This window comes from Dreissena polymorpha, chromosome 4 (genome assembly GCF_020536995.1).
Source record: "Dreissena polymorpha isolate Duluth1 chromosome 4, UMN_Dpol_1.0, whole genome shotgun sequence".
In the NCBI taxonomy this organism is placed as follows: Eukaryota; Metazoa; Mollusca; class Bivalvia; order Myida; family Dreissenidae; genus Dreissena; species Dreissena polymorpha.
Genome location: NC_068358.1, coordinates 14,295,919 through 14,319,033, shown reverse-complemented (window position 1 = coordinate 14,319,033; position 23,115 = coordinate 14,295,919). Strand labels below are relative to the sequence as shown.

The 23,115-nt window shown below is 34.7% G+C and overlaps 2 protein-coding genes across 7 annotated transcripts in view; both read right to left on the bottom strand.

The window, feature by feature from the left end:
* LOC127877853 (uncharacterized) overlaps positions 1-19,839 on the bottom strand; it is a 49,470-nt gene extending 29,631 nt beyond the window's left edge. The window contains exons 1-7 of one of the 4 annotated variants that reach the window (XM_052424147.1): positions 19,640-19,839; positions 17,316-17,444; positions 17,065-17,087; positions 10,884-11,168; positions 7,282-7,483; positions 4,400-4,495; positions 2,054-2,161 (exon numbers count right to left, since the gene is read on the bottom strand). In XM_052424147.1, coding sequence (XP_052280107.1) covers positions 2,054-2,161; positions 4,400-4,495; positions 7,282-7,483; positions 10,884-11,168; positions 17,065-17,087; positions 17,316-17,441 — 840 coding nt within the window. In that variant the 5' untranslated portion in view covers positions 17,442-17,444; positions 19,640-19,839. The remainder of the gene's footprint in view (positions 1-2,053; positions 2,162-4,399; positions 4,496-7,281; positions 7,484-10,883; positions 11,169-17,064; positions 17,088-17,315; positions 17,445-19,639) is intronic. The other 3 variants (XM_052424146.1, XM_052424150.1, XM_052424148.1) reach the window with 3 other exon arrangements.
* LOC127877855 (uncharacterized) overlaps positions 1-23,115 on the bottom strand; it is a 45,849-nt gene that overhangs the window by 2,600 nt on the left and 20,134 nt on the right. The window lies entirely within an intron of this gene.

The window sequence follows — 23,115 nt, the reverse complement described above, 5'->3', positions numbered from 1 at the left end:
AATTTTACATGCCAAGAAAATGACATTCTCCTCAACACACTTGTTTTTATTCAATTATTTGTTTTATTAAAAACTGTCAGCAAAATGTGTGATTCTCCTGGTCATAATTTAACAACACTAATGCGAAAGAACAACAGGATGTGTTTGTGAAACACTATGTCCCCCATATATTTGACCTTTGACCTTGAAGGATGACCTTGACCTTTTAACACTCAAAATGTGCAGCGCCATGAGATACACCTGCCAAATATTAATTTGCTTTCTGCAATATTGCAAAAGTAATGGCCTATGTTAAAGTTTGACGCAACATATATTTAACCTTTGACCTTGAAGAATGACCTTGACCTTTCACCACTCAAAATGTGTAGCTCCATGAGATACACATGCATTCCAAATATCAAGTTGCTATCTTCAATATTGCAAAAGTTATGGCCAATGCAAAAGTTTTACGCAAACAAACAAACCAACAAACAAACAGACAGGGCAAAAACAATATGTTCCCCAGTATAGACTGGGGGACATAACAATGCAAACAAGTCTAAGCACATCTTAAAGTACATATTTGCATTATTAACTAGAGCTATCACTGACAATGATATATATGCAGCACACACACCACTCAAGGTCAAGGGATGGTTTATGTCCTGCATGCTTTAATCTTAGATTTGAAAAATCTTATTTATTTAAAAATCTGCAATTTTTTGATATTTGACCTTTAAGTATGGCCTTAACAATAAAGGTTGTGCATTAAACATCAACCAATACCGTTGAAACCCGATGGTTCGAAGAAGTTGGGAACAACAAGAAAAGTTGGAGCAATCCAAAATTAGAGCCAAACAATTTCTAATGTAATGTGTTTACTTACATAAGTTTGCAGCATATTTGCATCTTGAAAAGTATTTATACTACCTAAATTTCGTACTATTTTCTGTTTATGAATTAATAAGAATAAAATATTTACGTAATATTTTTATTAATAAATATTTAAATACAGTTACAAATATATCAACATAAAAATGTATTATCAGCTCAATTTTACAAATGACAGAATTTCAGCTTATGTAGTGTTGATGAGGCCCAAATTCGCTCACCTGAGATACAAAGGAACTGACCTGCTCAGTGCAGCACCAAGATATCATTAGACCAAGTTTTATGAAGAGTGAACTATAAAGGTAACTTTTTAAGAATGCTAACAAGGTTTTACTTAAGCCATATAGGAGAAATTACCCGCACCTGGCGGCCATGTTTTTCAACAGACCGGAACTAATTTCGAACTGATCCAAGATATCATTAAAACAAATGTTCTGACCTATAAGACAATAAATGTGACAATTAGAGTGCTAACAAGTTTTTATTATAGCCATTTAAGGAAAAATGCCCCGCCACCTGGGGCCATGTTTTTCAACCAATTAAAACCATTTTGGAACCCGTCCAAGATATCATTGGGACAAATCTTCTGACCAAGTTTCATTAAGATCAGACAATAAATATGGCCTCTAGAGCGTTAACAAGATTTTACAATAGTAATATTTAGCCATACAAGGAAAAATGCCCCGCCCTCTGGTGGCCATGTTTTTCAACAGACCAGAACCATTTTCGAACTTATCCAAGATGTTATTGGGACGTATGTTCTGACCAAGTTTCATGAAGATCAGACGATTTGGCCTCTAGAGTGTTAACAAGGTTTTACAATAGCCATATAAGGAAAAATGTCCCACCAATTGGCGGCCTGTTTTTCAACCAACCGGAACCATTTTTGAACTCGTTCTAGATATCATTGGGACAAATCTTTTGACCAAATTTCATGAAGATCGGAAAATAAATGCGGTTTCTAGAGTGAAAATTCTTACCAGGACTGCGAAAACAGAAGCCATCCGATAAATTGACCCTCTCGAATTTCAGCAAAACGAAAGAAATTAATATTAATATATAGCAATAAAACATTGGTTGCTAAGAGGAAACTACAAGCCAACAAGAAATTCGAGCCATGATAGTTCCAGCAATTGGGTTTCGACTGTATTGTTTAACTGTATTCAAACAAAATGATTTCTACCTGATTCACCACTACCCCAACCGTTGGTGCAATCTTTCGACATGCATCTCTGATGACACGCTGGTCTTTTGACCCAAGCCGCACAGCTGGTTTTCCTCCTTGCATTTTCTGAATCATAACGTACAGGATAATGACCAATGTGATAGTGACATTATACCAACAAAAAGTTTTATGGAAACGTCAGATGAAAACAGTTTGAGACTCAACATTTTATTTCCAGATAGTTGACTGTTCCAAACGCCTCAATATATACTTAACAATATATTGTTGTGTGAAGTTTTGTTTGAAGTCTGCATGTACCCTTCCAACAAAGAGGAGTTCAGTGGAATACCTCAATCCGAGCTCAAGATAATTAGTGGAAACATTTTTTTTTATTTAAATTAAAAGCAACCTTGATTTTCGAACCACTGGTACTGCATGCAAACCAAGCTAGGCATGTACAATACCTGCACACACAATTTCAGCACAATATCTTCATCATCACTAGAGTTGGTATCTATACCTGACCAGCTCCTGATGTAATCCCCTGCTTTATCGCCATGCAAGCTTGCTACATTAATTTAATTAAAATTGTTCAACTATAGTGATTGATCAGAAACTTGTTGTCCAATGCAGCCTCTGAACAAATGCCATACCTAAATCTAATAACAATTTAATTTCAATGTTGGTAAATACCGGGATAAACATAAATAATAATCATTGTTAAGATCAAACAAATTTTTTTAAGACTTATGTCATTCATTAAATTGAAATCATTGTGGCAATTTAATTTTAAAATAAATTATAAATAAATGATAATGTAATATCAATGGAAGCTGCACTTAAGTTATATTTTTTTGATGATTGATAATGATAATTGATGATGTAACAGTCTCAAACAAGAGTGCCAAACTGTCACAAGATACGTCCGTTTGAAGGTTTTGGAAAACTTGATAACTTTACCATTTGAGTGGCGAAATGATAATTTTTGAAAATTAAGCAACACATAACTTAACCATTTGAGTAACAAAATGATATATTTTTATGTCATAACTAACCATTTGAGAGGCAAAGTGATATAATGACCCTGTGACCTATTTTTTGACCCGGTATGACCCATATTTCAACTTGACCTAGATATCATCTTGACACAACTTCTGACCAAAATGGGTGAAGATCGGATGAAAACTATTTCAATTAGAGAGCGGACACCATGCTAAATGCTAGAAATGCACTAAGTGACCTCGTGATCTAGTTTTTGACCCATCATGACCCATATTTGAACTTGACCTAGATATCGTTTAGACACATCTTCTGACCAAATTTGGTGAAGATCGGATAAAAACTACTTCAATTAAAGAGCGGACGCCATGCTTTATCCTTGAAATGCACTAAGTGACCCCGTGACCTAGTTTTTGACCCAGCATAACACATATTCGAACTTGACTTATATATTGTCTAGATACAACTTCTGACAAAGTTTGGTGAAGATCGGATGAAAACTATTTGAATATGAGAGCGGACACTGCTGGGGACGCCGCCCGCCCACCCGCCGCCGCCCGCCAAGGGTGATCTTATAATATGTCCCGTTTTGAACGGGCGTATTAAAAGGTTACCACGGTCATACAAATACAAAACCTTAGTCCTTCCACATTTTCAGAAAGATAAATTTATTTAACTGAAGTTCATTTTACTTCAATAACATCACATAATTCTGGACAAATCAATAAACTGGATAATGTTTATTGTCACAAACAAATCATTTACAAGTGATACAATTAAGCTATATAACAATCATTGTTTAGGGAGCTTTCCTACTTTTCTCTCAGTTGAAACAGTTTCTTTGGGAAGCATGCCACCTCCTTCTTTATCCAAACTTTCATCAAGATTGTTGACTTTAAAACTAAAGTTGTTTGCAACAAAAAAAGGATGTTGTTTATCTAATTTTTAGTCACAGTTACTTTGACATGACCAGCCCTAAACGCATGTCCAAGCCAGGTCTTCATGTAAACTAAATACACACGCAATTTCAGAGGAAAACTCGATTCACATTCAAATTGTTCAGAAGAACAGTTTTCTTAAATTTAAATCAAACTTTTCTTTACCTTTATGCAACAAGCCCCAAATACAATTGCAAGCTAGGTCTCTTTGCAAGTTTAAGTTATTGACCAGAAGCCACCTGTTGAAGCCCTCCCGCATGTACACACACACACAAACCAATTCACCAATCTGTTTACTAAGGATTTTCAATCTGCTGAAAAATTGTCAATAAAAAAATAAAGAACAATAAACCATCATTTATGCCCCTAATTATAACACTTAAGAGTGTAAACCAAAGATATAAGATGGGTCCAAAACAACACTTACACTGATGGCGTCTATGTCCTGTACAGGATGAAGAAATACACTCTGCAGAGAGTTCATCCATTTTTCAGCCTCTTTCTTACACATACCCCAACATTCCTGAATGTTAAAAATAAAATTAATTCAATGATAATTAACATTTACATTGTACAGTCATTACATATGATTAATAAACATCCAGCTAATACAGAAACCATGTCAAAACCAGACACCACTAGTAAACAACAAGAAGCCATCAAAGACAGTGTATCCCCGCCACAGTTGCATTATTCTTGAAACGGAACAGTAAGACTTTGCAATCCCATCAGTTGCCCAAAGAAGCTTTTATTGAAATTTTTAACAGGGTTATTTCTCTTTTCAATGTAATTAAAAAAGGGCAATAACTCTTTCAAAATAAATAATTCTTCTTTAAAAGATTGATTAAAATTGCATGCAAAATGTAAGAGGTGTAGCACACAGATGCTTTTACATGTAATTTCAAACAAAGGCAAATTACTCCTCAAAATTAACATCATCGCAAAGCCTTGATAGTACGCAATGTTGCTTTCGGAGATAATTATTATTAAGAAGTTTCACAAAAATTACAAGCAAAATGTATGAGAAACGCAGAAGATTTTATTTGGTACTTTAAACAAAGGGAAGTAACTCTTAAAAAATAAAGCAATCTGAAACCTTGACAATAATCCTGTAAAACTTGGAGCTAATTATTCTGTAAAATGTTGATAAAATTTCCATGTAAAATGTATCAAGTAGCTTGTATATGTATGCGTCAGCAAAGAGCAATAATTCTTCGAAAATGAACGAATTTGCACAGCCTTGAACAAATGCGATGTTACAAGTACTTAGAAGATAACTATTCTGTAAAAGTCTGATGAAAATTGCATGTCTATTCCACGAGGAGTCGCGCACATAAGCTTTTATATGTTATTTTAAACAAAGGGCAATTTTTGGCCTTGGGCGTAGCCCTAAGGCCATAACAATGATAAAAATTTCTGAGACAGTCAGAATTGGCTGGCTGCCAAAACCCACGAATGACTGTATTCCCAAAAGTCCGATTTACCAATTGGCGGTAATTCATGCGCAATCAAAAAAGTTCTTCGCAGATCTCAATAACCCGCCTTGTAAATACAGAACATCACTATATAACATGACAGTGTCATAAAACGTGTACAAAATATTATTGAAGCAAAATTGCTAAGCATTGGCTACGAACGACATAGTTTTTATTATTGTTTGCATATTCATGCGAGAATAAGTTCCTCACTTGACGGTCTAGGCCGAAAAGATACGAGTGTTTACGGAGACAGTAAGAAGAATTTTTGTCTGATACATTTTTTGAAGACATTACATTTGGTATTTATAAACATTTTAAGAAATTGTTATTTTATTTTGCGTTAGCGAGACATTCAAGAAAAAAGACAATGAAAAAAACAACACAAATACTCATAATCATTCTCGGAAATATACGAAGTTACCGGATATGATATTTCACTGCGCAGATCGAGCGCGCAAATTGAGCGCGAAAAGTTCTACGTGAGACAACGTACACAATCTGTACACCGTTCTTTATCAAGGTAAAGGCCCAGTCTCACTATGATGCCGACGGAGCCACTTTGCGTGATCCGGGATCTACCGGGATGAACCAGGGCTCTACCAAGATGAACCGGGACTCCATCAGGGACGACCGGGATGAACCGGAGAAAACCGGGGCTCCACCGGGAAAGTATTAAAGTGTTTAATACCTGCGGGATGAACCGGAATTAACCGGGAAGGACCGGCAACGACCGGCGCGGCACCGGGAACAACCGGGGCGCACCGTAGCTCCAATGGGGCCCATACAGACCCCGGCAGAGCTTCGGCAACGCTCCGGTGAATGCCGTTAGAGTCCCGGTATAGCTACGGTATATAAGAAAACAGACGCTCTGCCGGAACGCCACCAGCATTCACCGGGGATCCGCCGGGGCATTACCGGCGACGACCGGGGTAAAACCGGGGCATTGCCGTATCTCTGCCGGGGTCTGATGCCGGTATAGACATGGTGAGTGCCGGTGGTGTTACGGTATACCGGGGCTCTGCCGGCTTTCACCGGGGCTGAACCGGGGCACTACCGGCGACAACCGGGGCTATGCTGGGACGTTACCGGCTTTCACCGGGGCACTACCGGCGACAACCGGGGCACTGCCGGGACTTCACCGGGATAAACCGTAGCCAGTCCGGATTGACCGGGACTCTGCCTGGCTGTAGAACGGCTTCAACCGGGGGGCACTGGGAAATAGTGTGACTGCTTTAAAAAAAAATCTACTTATCATCCCGGTCCTCGACGGTCGACCGGCGTTAGCAAACCGGGATGGACCGGGGCTCTACCGGCAAAAGTGAGACTAGGGCTTTAATGGATTTTGCTTTGTATACACATTACAAAGGAATTATGTTTGTTTTCCTGATCTGTTAATTATGTAATAGAAAGCTGTTTTAGGCTATTGAAAGTGATTTATTTGACGCAAACAATAGCAGTTTTATGCGGCCATGTTGTTGTTGTATATCTTCACCGCCTATGTAGGCGAACCTCTACCAGATCTGAAGAGTTGAACAAAAGGTTATCGTTCCCACAACCAGTATCGTTTTTTCCTCCACCGTCTATGTACACTGCAGTATATACACAACTATTATCTTGTCTTACAGTCTCTGAGCTTCTGCACTCAACCGCTAGGGTCAATCCGTATAAATTCGGACAAAGGGAGAAATTCGGACAAAAAATCGTAAATGCATTTTACGTCACACTAAACCTAGCTCCAGGCCGTCAGCGCCTACAGCGCCTTGATTTAATAATAGCTTAAGCGCAAATACCATGACATCATTCTGCTGTAGCAATTTGTTCTAAATGATACCTTCAAGCTTTCCAAAAGAAATTGTATGGCCTCATTTGGTTTCTGTTTCTGTTTGTCGGTAAGGTCTTCAAACGCATCTGTCCATGCATCATCATACAAAGCCCCAAACTTGTCAGACAACTTCATGGCTCTGTTAGGATCACTAAGATCAGCGATATCTGGGTTTTGATCAGGAAGCATGTGGTCTGCTACTTTGCTAAATCTACAAGAATAGAATGTAACTTAGGGATGTTGAGATTCAGCAGTTTTTTTATACAACATAAGTCAAGTATTTTCCTAAATTTCTAATTAAAAACTTTTTCTGAACACACCTACTCCTTGATTTTGAACAATGAGCTACCCAATGCAACACATGCACACTTTAAAAGGAAGTTTCTATTAATAGGTCTGGATGTAAGTATTTCTGTACCAAGTTTTAATAAATAGCTAAATTTGTAAATATTTATTATTCATAGGAAACCATGTATTTATATATTATGTAACCTTAAAATTGTTCCTGTTTTCAACCCCAAATGAATGTTAAATATTTAAGATTCTTGTTTTACAAAAAAAGCATACGAAGTCATAAAGAGGAATCCAGTTTGAATTGTTTGTACAAGTGACTTTGAACATTGAACATAAACTCATGAATGTTCTGTGCATTCCAAGCCCAGTCTGACACTAAGATTTGTGCCAGACGTATATTTATTTAGTTTCAATACAATAGCTAAATTTTATCTAGATTTATTGAGCAGAACTTAATTTTCAATATGTACTGAAATGACCTTCACCTTGACACTACCCATACAAATTTGCAATCACACTCTATGCATTTATTCAATATATCTATGTATAAAGTTTCAATACACAAACTTAATTCAGTGGTAAGAAAGACGACATAATTCTTTTTTCAGTTTGAACATTTTTCTCGTGTTTCTGTCTATATCTAGCTTACAAATGAACTCATTAGCCTTCAACAAAGAGATGAGTATATTTCTATATTTTTAGATAACAGGGTATTTTTACTGCATATTGAAATATTATGGTTGTTATCAAATGAGAAAAAAGTGATGTTTAATGTAATTTTTTAACTTGAAAATTGGCCTTAAGTTTGACTCACAGACTGTACTTGATAGTATTTTACAAGTCAGCTCAGTTCGGTTATAATATTAAGTCATTTTGATGGTAAAAGTAGGTGATAACAGAAAAATTAAATTTATTTGAGAAAAAAAGGAATGTAACAAATTACTAAGAATTCTTTTCTTATGTTCACCAACACATTAAAGTCATTGAACCACACAAGTTTAAGTGATATGCAGCCAGTATTCTATGATAGGCTAACAATTTTGAATATTTTCTTTAGCAGAAATAATTGTGCCCAAAATCGTTTTTAAAAGTCCTTTCTTTACACAATAAGAAGAATTGAACACACAAGCTTCATTATGTGGAAACTCCCACAAATGTCCATATTTCTGCCAAACTTGCCCAAGTTTCATTCTGTACGATCATCTGCACACTAACGTCATTCAACTTTGAAAGTCTGATCATGATCCACCTAGGAGTTAAAGAGGAGTTCAAACCACGCAATTTATTTATTTTAGAAAAACGCACGAAGGACCATTATAATACCGAAACTTTAAGCAACAAAAATTCCCTGCTTTTTAATCATCTTTACTGAGGGTATTTAAACTGAGAAAGTTTATGCACAATTCACCCAGCCTCTAAAGAGCAGTTAAAAAAATAAGCATTCGGATGAATGCACATATACCAATGGCAAGGGCAATTATTATTGCCTTCCATTTCGGGGTCTCAAAATATGGCCTATAAAGAGATTTAACAAGCTAAAATTTAACAACGCCAGACATACGGTGACCACACTTAATAATGAGGTGAAGCTAAAAACAATATGATTTTTAATAAGTATTGACCCAATGGATGCTGACTAGTTTTTGTTTTTACAAATGCATAATAAAATATTCTTAAAATTATGAACAGGTGTGCCCAGGGACACTTAAACAGGTCGTTTACATGGTTTCCTAAATGATTTCATCACAATACATTCTTACTGGATAATAATCAACCAAAAGAGGTACTTTGCATTTCGTACTAAATGCAGGGGGAAATACCGTCAATATGCCCTTTAAATGTTGAACATATTCCCATAAGACATTTAAAAGAAAATGTCTTACTGAACAACTTTAACTTTGCCAAGGATGCCGCCGTCAACACTGGGAGATGTAGAATAGCCATCCGTTTTTTAAGTCAGCAAAATAATTTATTTGATATCATATAAGCATATATATATATATATATATATATATATATATAGTTATATAAGTAAAATGTAATAATCCAGATTGTGAATATTATATAATAAAAGTAAAAACACGTGTCTGGGATTTTAAATATATATTGATTTAGCCAACGCGTTTCGCATAGCTCATCAGGGCATAATACAATATATTACAACGTCAAAATGTCATGGAGATAACGTCATATCAATTATGACGTCATAACGTCAATAAATATTAAATGAAATTTAATTTGGGTTTAAATACATGTATAAAATGTTGTTCTTTTGCTAACCTAGCTGAAATATTGTTCGAAAATAGCTTATAAAATGGAAATATTTTAAATTTTGGTTCATTATGTGAACATTCATCTAAATGTTTACTTAAAGGCATCTGTCTTGTTGAGGGGTCTCGCATTTGTTGTTCATGGACAGATCGCCCATTGAATTACTTTCAAAATCAACACAAAAAGACAAGAGTAATATAATTCCATTTATTTCAACACAAAATCCAAAAAATAAAGAACTGTTTGGCGTATTAAAAAACAACATTGACATTTTACAAACAGACCCGGTTATGAATAAAATAATTTCAAATCAGAAGATAATAAAATGTAAGCGACAGCCACCTAATTTAAAACGTCTGTTAACCAAATCTTACTTTTCATCTCAAGAACCAAGAGTATCCAAATGTAATGACTCTAGATGCGCCCTGTGTGGTTATATTATTGAAGGGAATTCTTTTGATTTTAATGGCAAAATGTTCAAAATAAAAACTAATATGTCATGTGATATACAAAATGTGATTTATGTATTATTATGCAATGGATGCAAACAATATTATATAGGCCAAACTGGCGATAAACTTAGAAATAGGCGATCTGTCCATGAACAACAAATGCGAGACCCCTCAACAAGACAGATGCCTTTAAGTAAACATTTAGATGAATGTTCACATAATGAACCAAAATTTAAAATATTTCCATTTTATAAGCTATTTTCGAACAATATTTCAGCTAGGTTAGCAAAAGAACAACATTTTATACATGTATTTAAACCCAAATTAAATTTCATTTAATATTTATTGACGTTATGACGTCATAATTGATATGACGTTATCTCCATGACATTTTGACGTTGTAATATATTGTATTATGCCCTGATGAGCTATGCGAAACGCGTTGGCTAAATCAATATATATTTAAAATCCCAGACACGTGTTTTTACTTTTATTATATATATATATATATATATATATATATATATATATATATATATATATATATATATATATATATATATATATATATATATATATATATATATAGTTTACCTGCTTTTCAAATCGTAATGTTCTTTGGAGAGGCTCTGCAAATCATTTCCCAGTGATATTATAGTTCTATCTCTATCCTCAATGTCTTGTTGAAACTTCTTTACAGCATTTTCCAGTGTAGAAATATGTTGAAGATGGTAATTTCTTATCTCCAATAGATCTACAAATGCTTTGTTTTTTTCCTGAAGTTGTATTTCTGCTTCATTCCATCCCTTTTCAAACTTACCGATGTCCTGTTTGAGCTGTTCAATTAACTTCTTGTTTATTTTTTCTTCTTGCTCAAATCTATGAAAACAACAACACATTTGCATGCATCAAGTATAATGTATTTTCTTACCTTGAACTTACAGTAATACATTTTTTTTAAATAGAATGATATCCTATTTTCATATGGTTCTTCTGCTAAAATGGTTGAAAAACAGTTATAAAGATATCATTGAAAAAGTCACAGGGCTATGCTAAATACATGAATATCAGAGAATGGGGAATCAAGAAACAAATTTATCAATGAAACAATTGTTTTCAATTATAAATTATATAATTTACTTTATTTACAAATGGAATTCTATAAATGGTCAGTTTCAGCACAAAGGCACCAATTCCCACACAAATCAATGGTTGAGTGAAAACCGTTGTATCTCTGACACTTTTTATGGGATACAATAGTTTCATACTGAACCCACACTCTGGCAGAGAAAGAAGTTCCCTTTGAAGTGACAAATTGTGTAATTATACATTGTGTTTTCATACAAAATGCTAAGAAGATGTTTTATAGACAACGTTCTGAGTTAACAAAACACTCATCAAAACCAGAAACAACTTTATTATGCTTATTGCGGAATAAATTATGCAAAACAGGGTAATATAATACTTCATAGTCATGTGGTAACAGTGCGTATTTCGCAATCCAACAGTGTCTTTAATGCAAAGAAAAGAAGCGCAGTTTTGCAATGTTTAATAATTTTGTGATTTTCATGAGTAATTTTGATAAAATTGATCAAAATAAAATTTTGAAATGCAGTTCTATTGCTTTATGTGCACTCTTATCATACGAGAACAATCGCGGAAGAAAGTAGTATAAAGTGCAGAAATTGTTTATTCATTATAGGATTAATTCATGGACAAGATAACATTGACTTTAAACATTAGGATAAACTGATATAGGAGAAACATATATACCCTTCCCCCAGATTTTATTAACCTTTGAGCTTTCATTTTGTGTTTGAATCATAACTGCCTGACATCCTTTGAATAGCATTAACTTGTCATGAAAATCCTTTAATGAGTATGAGGAATTGAAGCAGATACAAAAATACTGAAGGCGACACTATTGACCTCACTTCAATTTCCTTGAGCTAGAGCTGATGTGACTGACTCATACCTTCTACACATCATCTCAATGAATTTAACAAAGAAGCTCAGTTCCATTAAATTCCTTCAGTATATGAGATATAGAGCAGACATCAGTCTTTTAAAATCTTTCAGAATATGAGATATAGAGCGGACGTAAGTCCATTAAGATCTTTCAGTTTATTAGATAAAGAGCGGAAACAAACAACTAGGCTCAACATTATGAGCTTAAAGTATACCTTGACCTTGAAGCGGAAAAGCTGTTAAACTGTGTCGCTCAAATTGTTCATCATCAAGTGGGTCCTTAACCTTGAAACAGTGGGACTGACTTATGCCTTTGGAACAATGTCTCAATAACCTAAACATTTTTTTCAAATGCAAATTCATAATAGGGTAAAGATGATGATGACCAGGACAAAAAAAATGTGGCTCAAAGCTTTTAACTTAAGTACGATCTTGATCTTGAGCAAACATCAATGACCTAAACATTTGAGACAAATTTAATGAAAATCTTTCAAAGGGTAAAGATTACATTTTTCTGTAAATGTTATTTCAAATACATCTAGTATGCTGAAAAAAGTCACACAGGGGATGACTCACAAGGGTTGATTTCTTGTATTCACACTTGAGCTTGAACTGTGACTAAGACCTAACCCTGGTTCCCGCAATTATAACCCTGTTAACAATAATGTCTCACTTCTGCCAAGTTATACAATACAACACTTTCATGTTGGGGGGCAAATGTGAGCTCTTGACACAGGGTTGACAGCATATGAAGTTGACCTTGAACCTTGGGATCAGAATTTGATTCTTCGAATTCTAACACATAATTCTTGTCACACCTACCTAATTATTTGAAAGTTATATCCATACTGAACAAAGTAATGCTCTGGACAACATTTTATGGTTGATTCTTTTATTATATAAAAAAATTATGACCTAGACATTGACCCTTTGGACCAGATTTTGTTGTGCACAAAACCATTCTGCCTCTTTCTTCCAAAAGTGATTGAAATATCAATGTATAATAAACATTGTTATGCATTGGGCATATTGTTTAGAGCATGATTTCCAAAACTGACTCTAGACCTTAAAATACTAGGTTTATTGATCAAGTATGCTTTGAAAATCGAATGGACAGAGTCATGCTCCTGATGAAGTGTTTATGACTGTTATCCACCAACTTATGCAAACATAAAAAATGTGGAACAAATGTTCTAACCAAGTTTCATGAAAATTGGGTAATAATTGTGTCCTATAGTTATTACAAATCTTTTTCTTGTCTCTGACCTTGTGATCTAGTTTGAACCCCACTTGACCCAGTTTCAAACTGGCCTGAGGTAATATTTAGACAAAAGTTCTGACCACGATTCATTAAGATTAGCACAACATTGCAGCCTCTTGATAGTTCACAAGGTTCAAATGTTGATGACGCATGAAAGTAACAACAAACAACTGACAAAAGGTGATCACTTAAGTTGACCATGAGCACGTTGTTCATGTGAGCTAAAAAATGAGACTCAATTCAACAAAAGTGTCTCCACAAAATTATAGTTTATCCTGTACAAACCGCTTAGGGCTATAACGCTTCAAAAACTATGAGCATCACAAATGTATCTCTTCTCCATAATCTTTACACTAAGATCATTAAGCCATTAAAGATTGAGAAAACAATGCACCACTCTATAAACAAGAGGGCTTGAAAGGCCCACAGTCGCTCACCTAAGATACAAAGGAACTGACATGTTCTGTGCAGCCCAAGATTGTAACTAGAACAAATGTTCTTTCAAAATTTCATGAAGAGTGAATTTTAAATGGCCCCCTAACGGCCATGTTTTTCAACAGACCTCAACCATTTTTGAACTAATCCAAGATATCATGAAAAAGAAATATTCTGACCAAGTTGCATGCAGATTGGACAATAAATATGACTTTAAGTGTTAACAAGTTTTTACTATAGCCATTTTAGAAAAAAATGCCCCGCCCCCTGGCAACCATGTTTTTTCAATCGACTGAAACGATTTATGAACTAGTCCAAGATATCATTGGACATAAGGACAAATCTTCTGACAAAGTTTCATGACGACCCAACAAGAAATGTTACTTCTACAGTGGAAACAATGCAAATGTTCATGACGCACAACGGACGACAGACAATGGACAAAAGGTGAAAACAAGTGTTCACCATGAGAAAAAAATAGCATGCTCATAAAGATTGTCACCATGTTTGAAGATAACATTACTAAATTTATTGGATAAACTAAGTCAAGATATGATCAGAACATGTGTACTCAGCAAGTGTCATTAAGATTTAACAAAAAATGTGACTAACAATATTCACCATGTTTCACTATTGACAACTATAGACATTCAAAAAAAAAACTGCCACCTACAGAGAGCCTTGTTTTTAAACAAACATGAACTATTTTCAGATTCATCTTGCAATTATATTTCCAATTAAAAAATCTATAAATCCCATTTCATACACTAATGTTTGATAATTACAAAAAAAAATCAGACCTCATCAATAAACTGTGTGCCTCACAAATTTTATCTTCTCTTATCTATGGTGCCAGACATATAGAACAAAAAGTTATCAAGTTGCTGATCTAAAAATAGAACAATTAGGTTCACTCAGAGATGTGTTTTGTTGTATGCTGCTCTGCAGGTAGCTGATAAGGGTAAGCTGAAGGAATTTAGTGTGCATTCATGAATGGAGGTCAATAGTTTTTTCTCCCTTAAGTAATTTTCTGCCAAACAAAAAGTTATATATTAAACATAGAGAATATTTTATAAATAAATGTGGCCTCAAGAGTGTTAACAATTTTTTACTATGGCAAATATTATAGACAAATAAGGAACAATGCCCCGCTCCCTGGTGCCCATGTTTTTCAACCAACTGGAACTCTTTTCAAAGTCGTCCAAGATATCATTGGGACAAATCTTCTGACCAAGTTTCATAATGATGGGACAATAAATGTGGTCTCTAGAGTGTTAACAAGGTTTTACTATAGCAATAAATGTGGCCTCTAGAGTGTTAACAAGGGTATTACTACAGCCATATACGGATAAATGCCCCTCCTCCTGATGCCCAAGTTTTTCAACCAACTGGAACCAATTTCGAACTCGTCCAAGATTTCATTGGCACAAATCTTCTGACCAAGTTTCATGATGATCGGACAATACATATGCAGCCTCTCGTGTGTTAACAAGGCAAATCTTGACGCCGGACGACGGACAAAAGGTTATCACAAAAGATCATTATGAGCATATTGTGCTAAGGTTAGCAAAAAAAGGATTTGAATAAAGAATAACAGACATAATTCTGCCAAAATATGTCGCAGCCAATATCCTTCCTGTATCCTTCCTTTATATCCCTGTTACACTCGATTGGCGTCCTGTCTATGAAAAAGTAATTTTAAGATGACAACAATAATTATAGAAAGAACACAAATGTGTTTGCTCAAAATAAAAACAAAGGCCCTCAACTACAATGCCCTGAGTACAGCTATCTGATCTTCTGGGAGAGATATATTGCGAAATACGCAGTCTACTGGCAGTGCCAGATGTAGGGAAGGCCAGCCATGATAAGAAAGGCAAAGCTGTTCAGGTACCAACTGAAACAATTTTTGAACTCCTCCAAGATATTATTGGAACAAATCTTCTGACCAAGTTTCATGAATAGCAGACAATAAATGTGGCCTGACTGGTCTCTATAATGTTTTACTATAGCCATTGACCATATTACGGAAAATGCCCCGCACCCCGGTGCCCATGTATTTCAACCAACCGGAAGTATTTTTCAACTCATCTAAGATATCATTGGGAGAAATCTTCTGACCAAGTTCAATGATGATCGGACAATAAATGTGGCCTCTACAGTGATAACAAGGTTTTACTATGATATTTGCGAGAAATCAATAATTCTGAAGATTTACATTGCTCTTAAATATTCACTATATGCATATTTTGACGATTTAAAAACCTGAAAATTATAAAGGGTTACAAACGCGAAACGATTGAACAATTCGGAGAGTACTGTTGTTATCGTTGTATCTTAGGACATTACGAGAATTTCTTATATAAAATGTAAAATACATTACTCTCTGAAAGAGCACAGATAGCCGAGTGGTTAAAGTGCAAGACATTTACTTTGGTCAGAATATTTGTTTTAGTGATATCTTGATATGTACAAAAATGGTTCCGGTCAGTTGATAAGTAATCGTCATAACGTAGATGATAATAACAATAATTATTTTGCATGGTGCAAGATAAACGTTTTTTTTTTAAGTTTAAACACGGACTGGACAGAATGTATAAACACCGTAAAAAAAACGTTATTTTTGCAAATATTTCAAGTTATAAAAATAGATTTGCAAAAATCTTAAATGCATAACAGAAAGTTTTTCTTTCAGTCTGTGCCGATATCTTAAGATTTAAGAACATATCCTTTAATACGTCTTAAATCGGTGCCAACATTTTCACGATGCGTGCATGCATGTGTAGATTAGTATGTTCACATCGAGTTTTTGGCCAAGACCACAGGTTTATTAAATAAAATGATTCTGATGTATTTCAAATTGCCATAAGCATCATAAAAAACTGTCTTTTATGCACTAGTTGAAATTCTTAAGAAAAATTGTTTACAAAGTTATTTGAAGAAAGCACCACTTAACGGTGTGTTTACATCTATTAACGTTCAATGGAGAACCCCACAAATAATATAAATATATAATATAATATAATAATTAGACATAGAGTGAACAATGCATTATTAAACGACTGAATATTACTGTTTCATGGCCTACACCATACAGGAAACAACACTTACCCAGTCACAGGTATAATCCCTTGCTGAAATAAATATACGTTAATTTTAAAATGATAAACGATAAAACAAAACTGCAGATGTCGGACTACAATAATAGGGCATGTATAAATTCATTAAACACTGGATTTAATTTGTCATACAACTTATTTAAATTGTTTACATTAAATAAATAATTAAATATAAGATCATTATGTATTTAATTAATATATTGTTACGATGAGTATACGGTCCAAGATTTATGAACAACCAACCTCAGACACTTTCTTGAAGAAGCTGTTAAGGTGTTCTTGTGCCTTTTTGGCCTCGTTCATCGCCTCTTCTGAAACCGCCACGTCGTGACTTAGCTGTCTTCGTCGTCCTGGGACCTGGTCTGCCATTTTCTGAATAAAATGAACGCGTTCACTGAATGAAAAAAACAACAACACTCAATTCACACGCTATTAAGATTTTAAACCTGAATGGAATCGAAGAAACGCGTAAGATTTTACTTCTTTCCAAGGTTACGGCTTCAATCATGATGAAAGCAAAATATTATAAATGTTTGATACAGAAATCATTATAGATTTAGATTTTCTATGATAGTATTGTTTTGTTAAATAAACACATTTCTTGGCTGTGTGAACATGTCCCTTTTGGATTGACAATAGATCTTGAATTCAAATTAGTTCTTACAAATGTCATGGACGATATTTCTCAAGTGATGTTTTACTGAATGATCTATTTAAAAAATAGTAATACATTATTAAGGATGTTTAGTGGCGTGACGTCTTAACATATCGACAGGTTTGAAGGATGACGTCTTAAGGGCAGGCACATACGAAAATAGAAGTCATTTGTTGTTCTTTCGTGTTCGCGAATTTAAAGAGCGCCAAAATGAAAACACGCCAATACATAAGAATTTTCATTATGACTCATACATTTACATACATAAGGAGGGAATGCGGTGTGAATTGTTCCGATAGTTTTTTTTAATAATAATCATGTTATCATTTATAATAATTGAACGCCTATTCAAGGATTGTTATAATGTGGATTACCGGTAATGAATTGTTCATGCTACAAGACCATGATCCTTTATTTGTTGAGCTCTGAATGATAGGAAACTTCATCCCCTTCCAAGTTATACCAATAAGCATGAGGTCGCTGTCGTTCTCAAACCTCGTAGCTCCAAAATTTTCAAAAATGTTTTTTCGTCTTTTCCGAATATATGAAGTCTGGCGCGTGTTTTCTGCTATATCTCGTAGCTCTACGCCAATCAGAGCTCTTGAAAAATGCACGTGACGAAATGTTGTAGCTTGATTGTTGGCTTTTTTTCCGGCGAAAAGTCGTAGCGACGTCATTTCACCTATAGGTACGTCATTTCGTTTGGACAAATTTGACAAAAACGTTTTTATATTTGCAGCTACGAAGTTTCCTATCTGGACGAATACCACGGACGCTCCGTGCTCATACAAATGACACAACTGTGGTGAAAAAATATCGTAGCTACCATTTCTGAACATCAGTATGACTTATAAGTATGACTTACGCGTCTACGGCTTATACCGTATTTTGCAGCTTCATTTGTTAGGTATTTTTTTTACAGAATTTCAAATTCTAAAACATCGTTATAAAAAATGAGACGGTTTTTTCTTTCTCCTGAAAACTTGGCATTTTGTAGCTACGAGGTTTGAGAACGACAGCGACGATGATCAAAAGAACGATGTAGGCGAACCGACGATACGGCTGACAGACCGACCGACCGACCGACGGCGCACAAGTCTTTTCATAAGGGAATGTTTTATTGCATTGGATCTTAAAGGTTCAAAATCGTGAAAAATTACTACCTACAATAATAGCATTGCTACGGTAGAATAAAAAAGACATAAAAAATATTTTGTTATTGTGTCTATTTCGTGCGCACGCGTCGCTATGACGTACGCGCACGATAGCTATGACGCAAGTACGCAACAGCCATGACGCGCGCATCTGATAGCTTATACGTGTGCACGCTAAAGCTATAATGGTTGACCTTTCAACCAGTTTCATTATCCAATTACTGCGTTCGCATGCGATCATAGCTAATGGATATCGCGTGCGCATGTAATAGCTATCGCAATGTAAAAGCTATCGTCTGAGTACGTCGTAGTTACTGCGTTCGCAAGTCATAGTTATGATAGTGCAGGTAATAGACATCGCTAAGTAAGTTATTTCTCATGTCCCCTTTATGCCACCGTACACTGCCGCTCAAATAGAGCTTGTTGATACATGTTTATCTACACGCTACTTTCGATTTAGATTATTACTGTAAGCGTTTGTGGAACCAAACTACGAATAGTGCTCCCAAATCAAACCTTGTAATTACTGGGACTAAGTTTAACAAATGCCTTTACATAATCCAATAAATGACAGGCCGTGTCTATAATGTTAATTTTTCTACTCCTAAATATGCGTACAAAAGAACATGTGGAAGAATCTGTTACTCGCAATCCGAGTTTTAAAGATGATAATCCATAGCAGTCCAGTTGGTATAAGGGTTTAAATGATCCAAACAGACACCTACTGAGATATGTGAAAATAAAGCAATTTTACTAACCTGACTTATTATATCAAAATTCGTCTTAATCAAATATCCAGTCGATTTTCCAGGACGATCTAATATCTACGTGTAAAAGTATAAAATAAACAATAAGCTAACGCGTTATCAATAAGTGCTTTAAGATAACAACTGCCTATAATAGTTATCCTTTATTGGTATTTCTGTGTTTCGTGTAAATGCTTCCCGCCATGCTTTTATATGTATGCATATGTAGACAACACCATGGCTTTCCTGAATAGATGATTTTGTTTAGTGTTGTAACATTTTAAAACTAAAGAGCATAAACCCACACACTAACAGACGTATTCTATTACATATAAGAATGTACCCGATTAGCGGATGAGTGGATTTCCGGATATCGTATATTTTCAAAAATTGCCCTATATATTAACCAGAAAAAACTTTTTAAAGCCTATTATATACATTAGCTCGTTCTTGTGGCTCTGTTTACGATGTTAAGAGTAAATTAAGCGCCAATATTCGAAACGTGAGAGAAAAACATTCAATAAATCAGGTATGATATTCAATCTCGAATGTTTACACATAGTCATTAGTTAACGCTGTGAGTAATAATTTCTGTTGGGTGTTTAATTATTGAATTAACTCTTACCACATTGATCAGAAGGAGCGAATACGGTATCGTACGATTTCCTGAGATCGAAACTCGCGTGTCCCCTGATATGTCTCATTTTGTTTACATTAGGCGTCTCTAGTGATGAATTCACACGCTTGCGCCCCGAATATTTTGTTTCACCTACATAACAACGCTTGAAAATAAATACAGACACGACCCAAATGTTGGAAAAACACACAAATACATTTGCATTTCAAAATCGTACTTCAACTGAAATAATCCAAATGTATTCCTATTTCATACGCTTTTTGGACCACTGCATTAAACTTCTACATCAATTGCAAAGTTAGGCAGTCGACTGCGCTTTCATGTATTTGATTATTTTAAAGAAAGTACTATTAATTTTCCAAATTCTCAGCATCACACAATCTAGGTGACATGACGATATACCCCGTCCCGAGTAGATGATAATGTCATCAAATCTTTTAATAGATCTAGTAACATATTAACCGAAATTTATTTTTAAAATGGCGAACATTTGTGTTTTTAGAGTTGAATACTGATGACGAACAGACCAAACAACCTATATTAAGGGTTATCCGTACGGCCCGATATTATTTTTGATTGTATATATCGAACAAAAAACAATACATAACGTACGATAAAACCAAGTGTATTAAGGAAATCTTGCTATATCTAACCATAGTATTTAGAAAGTGGGTATAATTTATTACGATTGATAAAAATCCCATTAGATTGAATTTGTTTATTGTTTTAAAAATGGACGGAGAGTTAAAGATGACAACATATTTTATGGTATTGAACTTGAGAGTCCATTATGTTCAGTCAAAGTGTGCGGGTTACCATAAGGCATTTGTATCAACAACATTCATAGAAGCACCAGTAATGATAAACTCCGCTTGGATTTATATCTTGGTTCAAAACGAAAGTCCAAATACCAGGGAGGGGGGCATGCGTATATGGTAGCTTACCGATTTTAAGTGGGGTTAGTTGGAACTTACTTTCAATATGGCGTCGCTTTTGTGACTTTCCTGAAGGAGTATCGGATATTTTTACCCGGTAAGCCACTTTGTATTTATATGTATATTAAATGAATACGCCCTTTCGGCTCTACGGTGTTTGTGCTTCCCTCGGTTTTATGTTTAAAGATAAAACATTATTTAAGGATGTGCCGTAGCGACACATATATAAATAAACTCGATAGATTATCTTTATTCAGTTGTTAACATAAAGTTTCCAAGTCCATATTATTTAAATTAGTTGTTAATGCAATACTTCCAAATCCATGTAATTCTCCAAGTAACTAACAACATTTCCAAGACATGACAAAATCCGAGTTAATTCCCCCAGCAAGGACCTCACCCCACCCCACCTGGGGTTGGGTTCTGAAGATAAACCTTTAGCGTACCTCCTATGTGTTAAATCCTTATTGTTTTAGTGTCCAAAACGCATTGCTTATAAACATGTATCGTTACATAAACATGTCAACGTGATGGGTCAAACCAATTTGTTGAAATGCATATGCGGGCGTTTTCTTATCTGGTAATTGCACCGACACGAAAACAAACATCATTCAAACGAACTGAACCCATTTACAAGCGTACGTCAACTGTCAACAAATTAATGAGTTCCGGCCATACTAACATAAACAAGGGCATGCATTATTGCGAACAAGACACATACATCAATTATGCTACAAAGGAAAACCGTCAACAAATATGTTGTATACTTACGTGACGTTCGAGAAATTGGATGTACACAAATAATTTTCTTTGATATTACACAGTATTTACGCACTTTTACATTCAAATGTAACTACAATTACGATTTGATACTTGCCCGCGATATTATAAAATATTTTGAGTCATTTTGTGGTGTTTTACGCTTATCTATGGGAAATAAAAGTAAATTTCGTAGATCACATTATTCATTTTCCCGCGATATAGTTCGGCAATCGAAAATTTTAGAACAGGCGCGATTTTCGCATAATCGAAAACATTCACCATAAGTTTAATTAAAATTCATCATGCTCAATGAAAACGTGCCTTTTCTCATTGCATTGACGTAATCATATTAACAAACCCATTAATTAAGTTTTCTATTTTCAATAGATATTTGAGTGAGTTGTCAACACTTCAAAACAAAGTACAAATTAAATTCAGCATTTAAATCGTGAAGGATGGCAGGAAGCAGCAACACACAAATGAAATGAAAAGATTAAATGAGCATTTCTTTTCTTAAGTGTTCTCAAGGAATAACACTCCACACTTAAGGCGTTCAACCTTTGCTTGGCAACAACATCTTTTATGTTTACTATTTGGATATAAACTTGATAACATCCGTAACAAATGTATACATAATATAGACATACGTTATATATTATTATACGTATTATATGGACATATAATTTCATCAAATGAACTTCGTGCTTGAACAATGTAAAGATCGTAATTATTTTTGCGCTTCATATATTGAATTCATAATGCACCATTTAGATGTGGGCATACAATCCCTACTTTCATTTTTTGACGGTCTCACTTTTTATTATTTATATATTTATTTGGTAGTCAATCATTGGTTGAAGCTATTAGACAAACATGTGGTTTAAACATAATTTGGTATAATGTTTTTTTACTATTATTTTGCAGTTCATCTTCAACTTCTGTCAACTGTCACGTTCGGTCGTTTTAAGGCAAATAATTCGCATAACTATTCGACACTGTGATGTATACAACTACCGTAATAACACTTATTAAAGACATTATTTAAAATTCATGTTTTTGCTTCTTCAAATTATTTTTGTTTTGCTTCTTCAAACTGGTGTTCGTTTCAGTGCGCATTTTTTGTCAACGTCAAATATTATCTATAACGTTAGCCG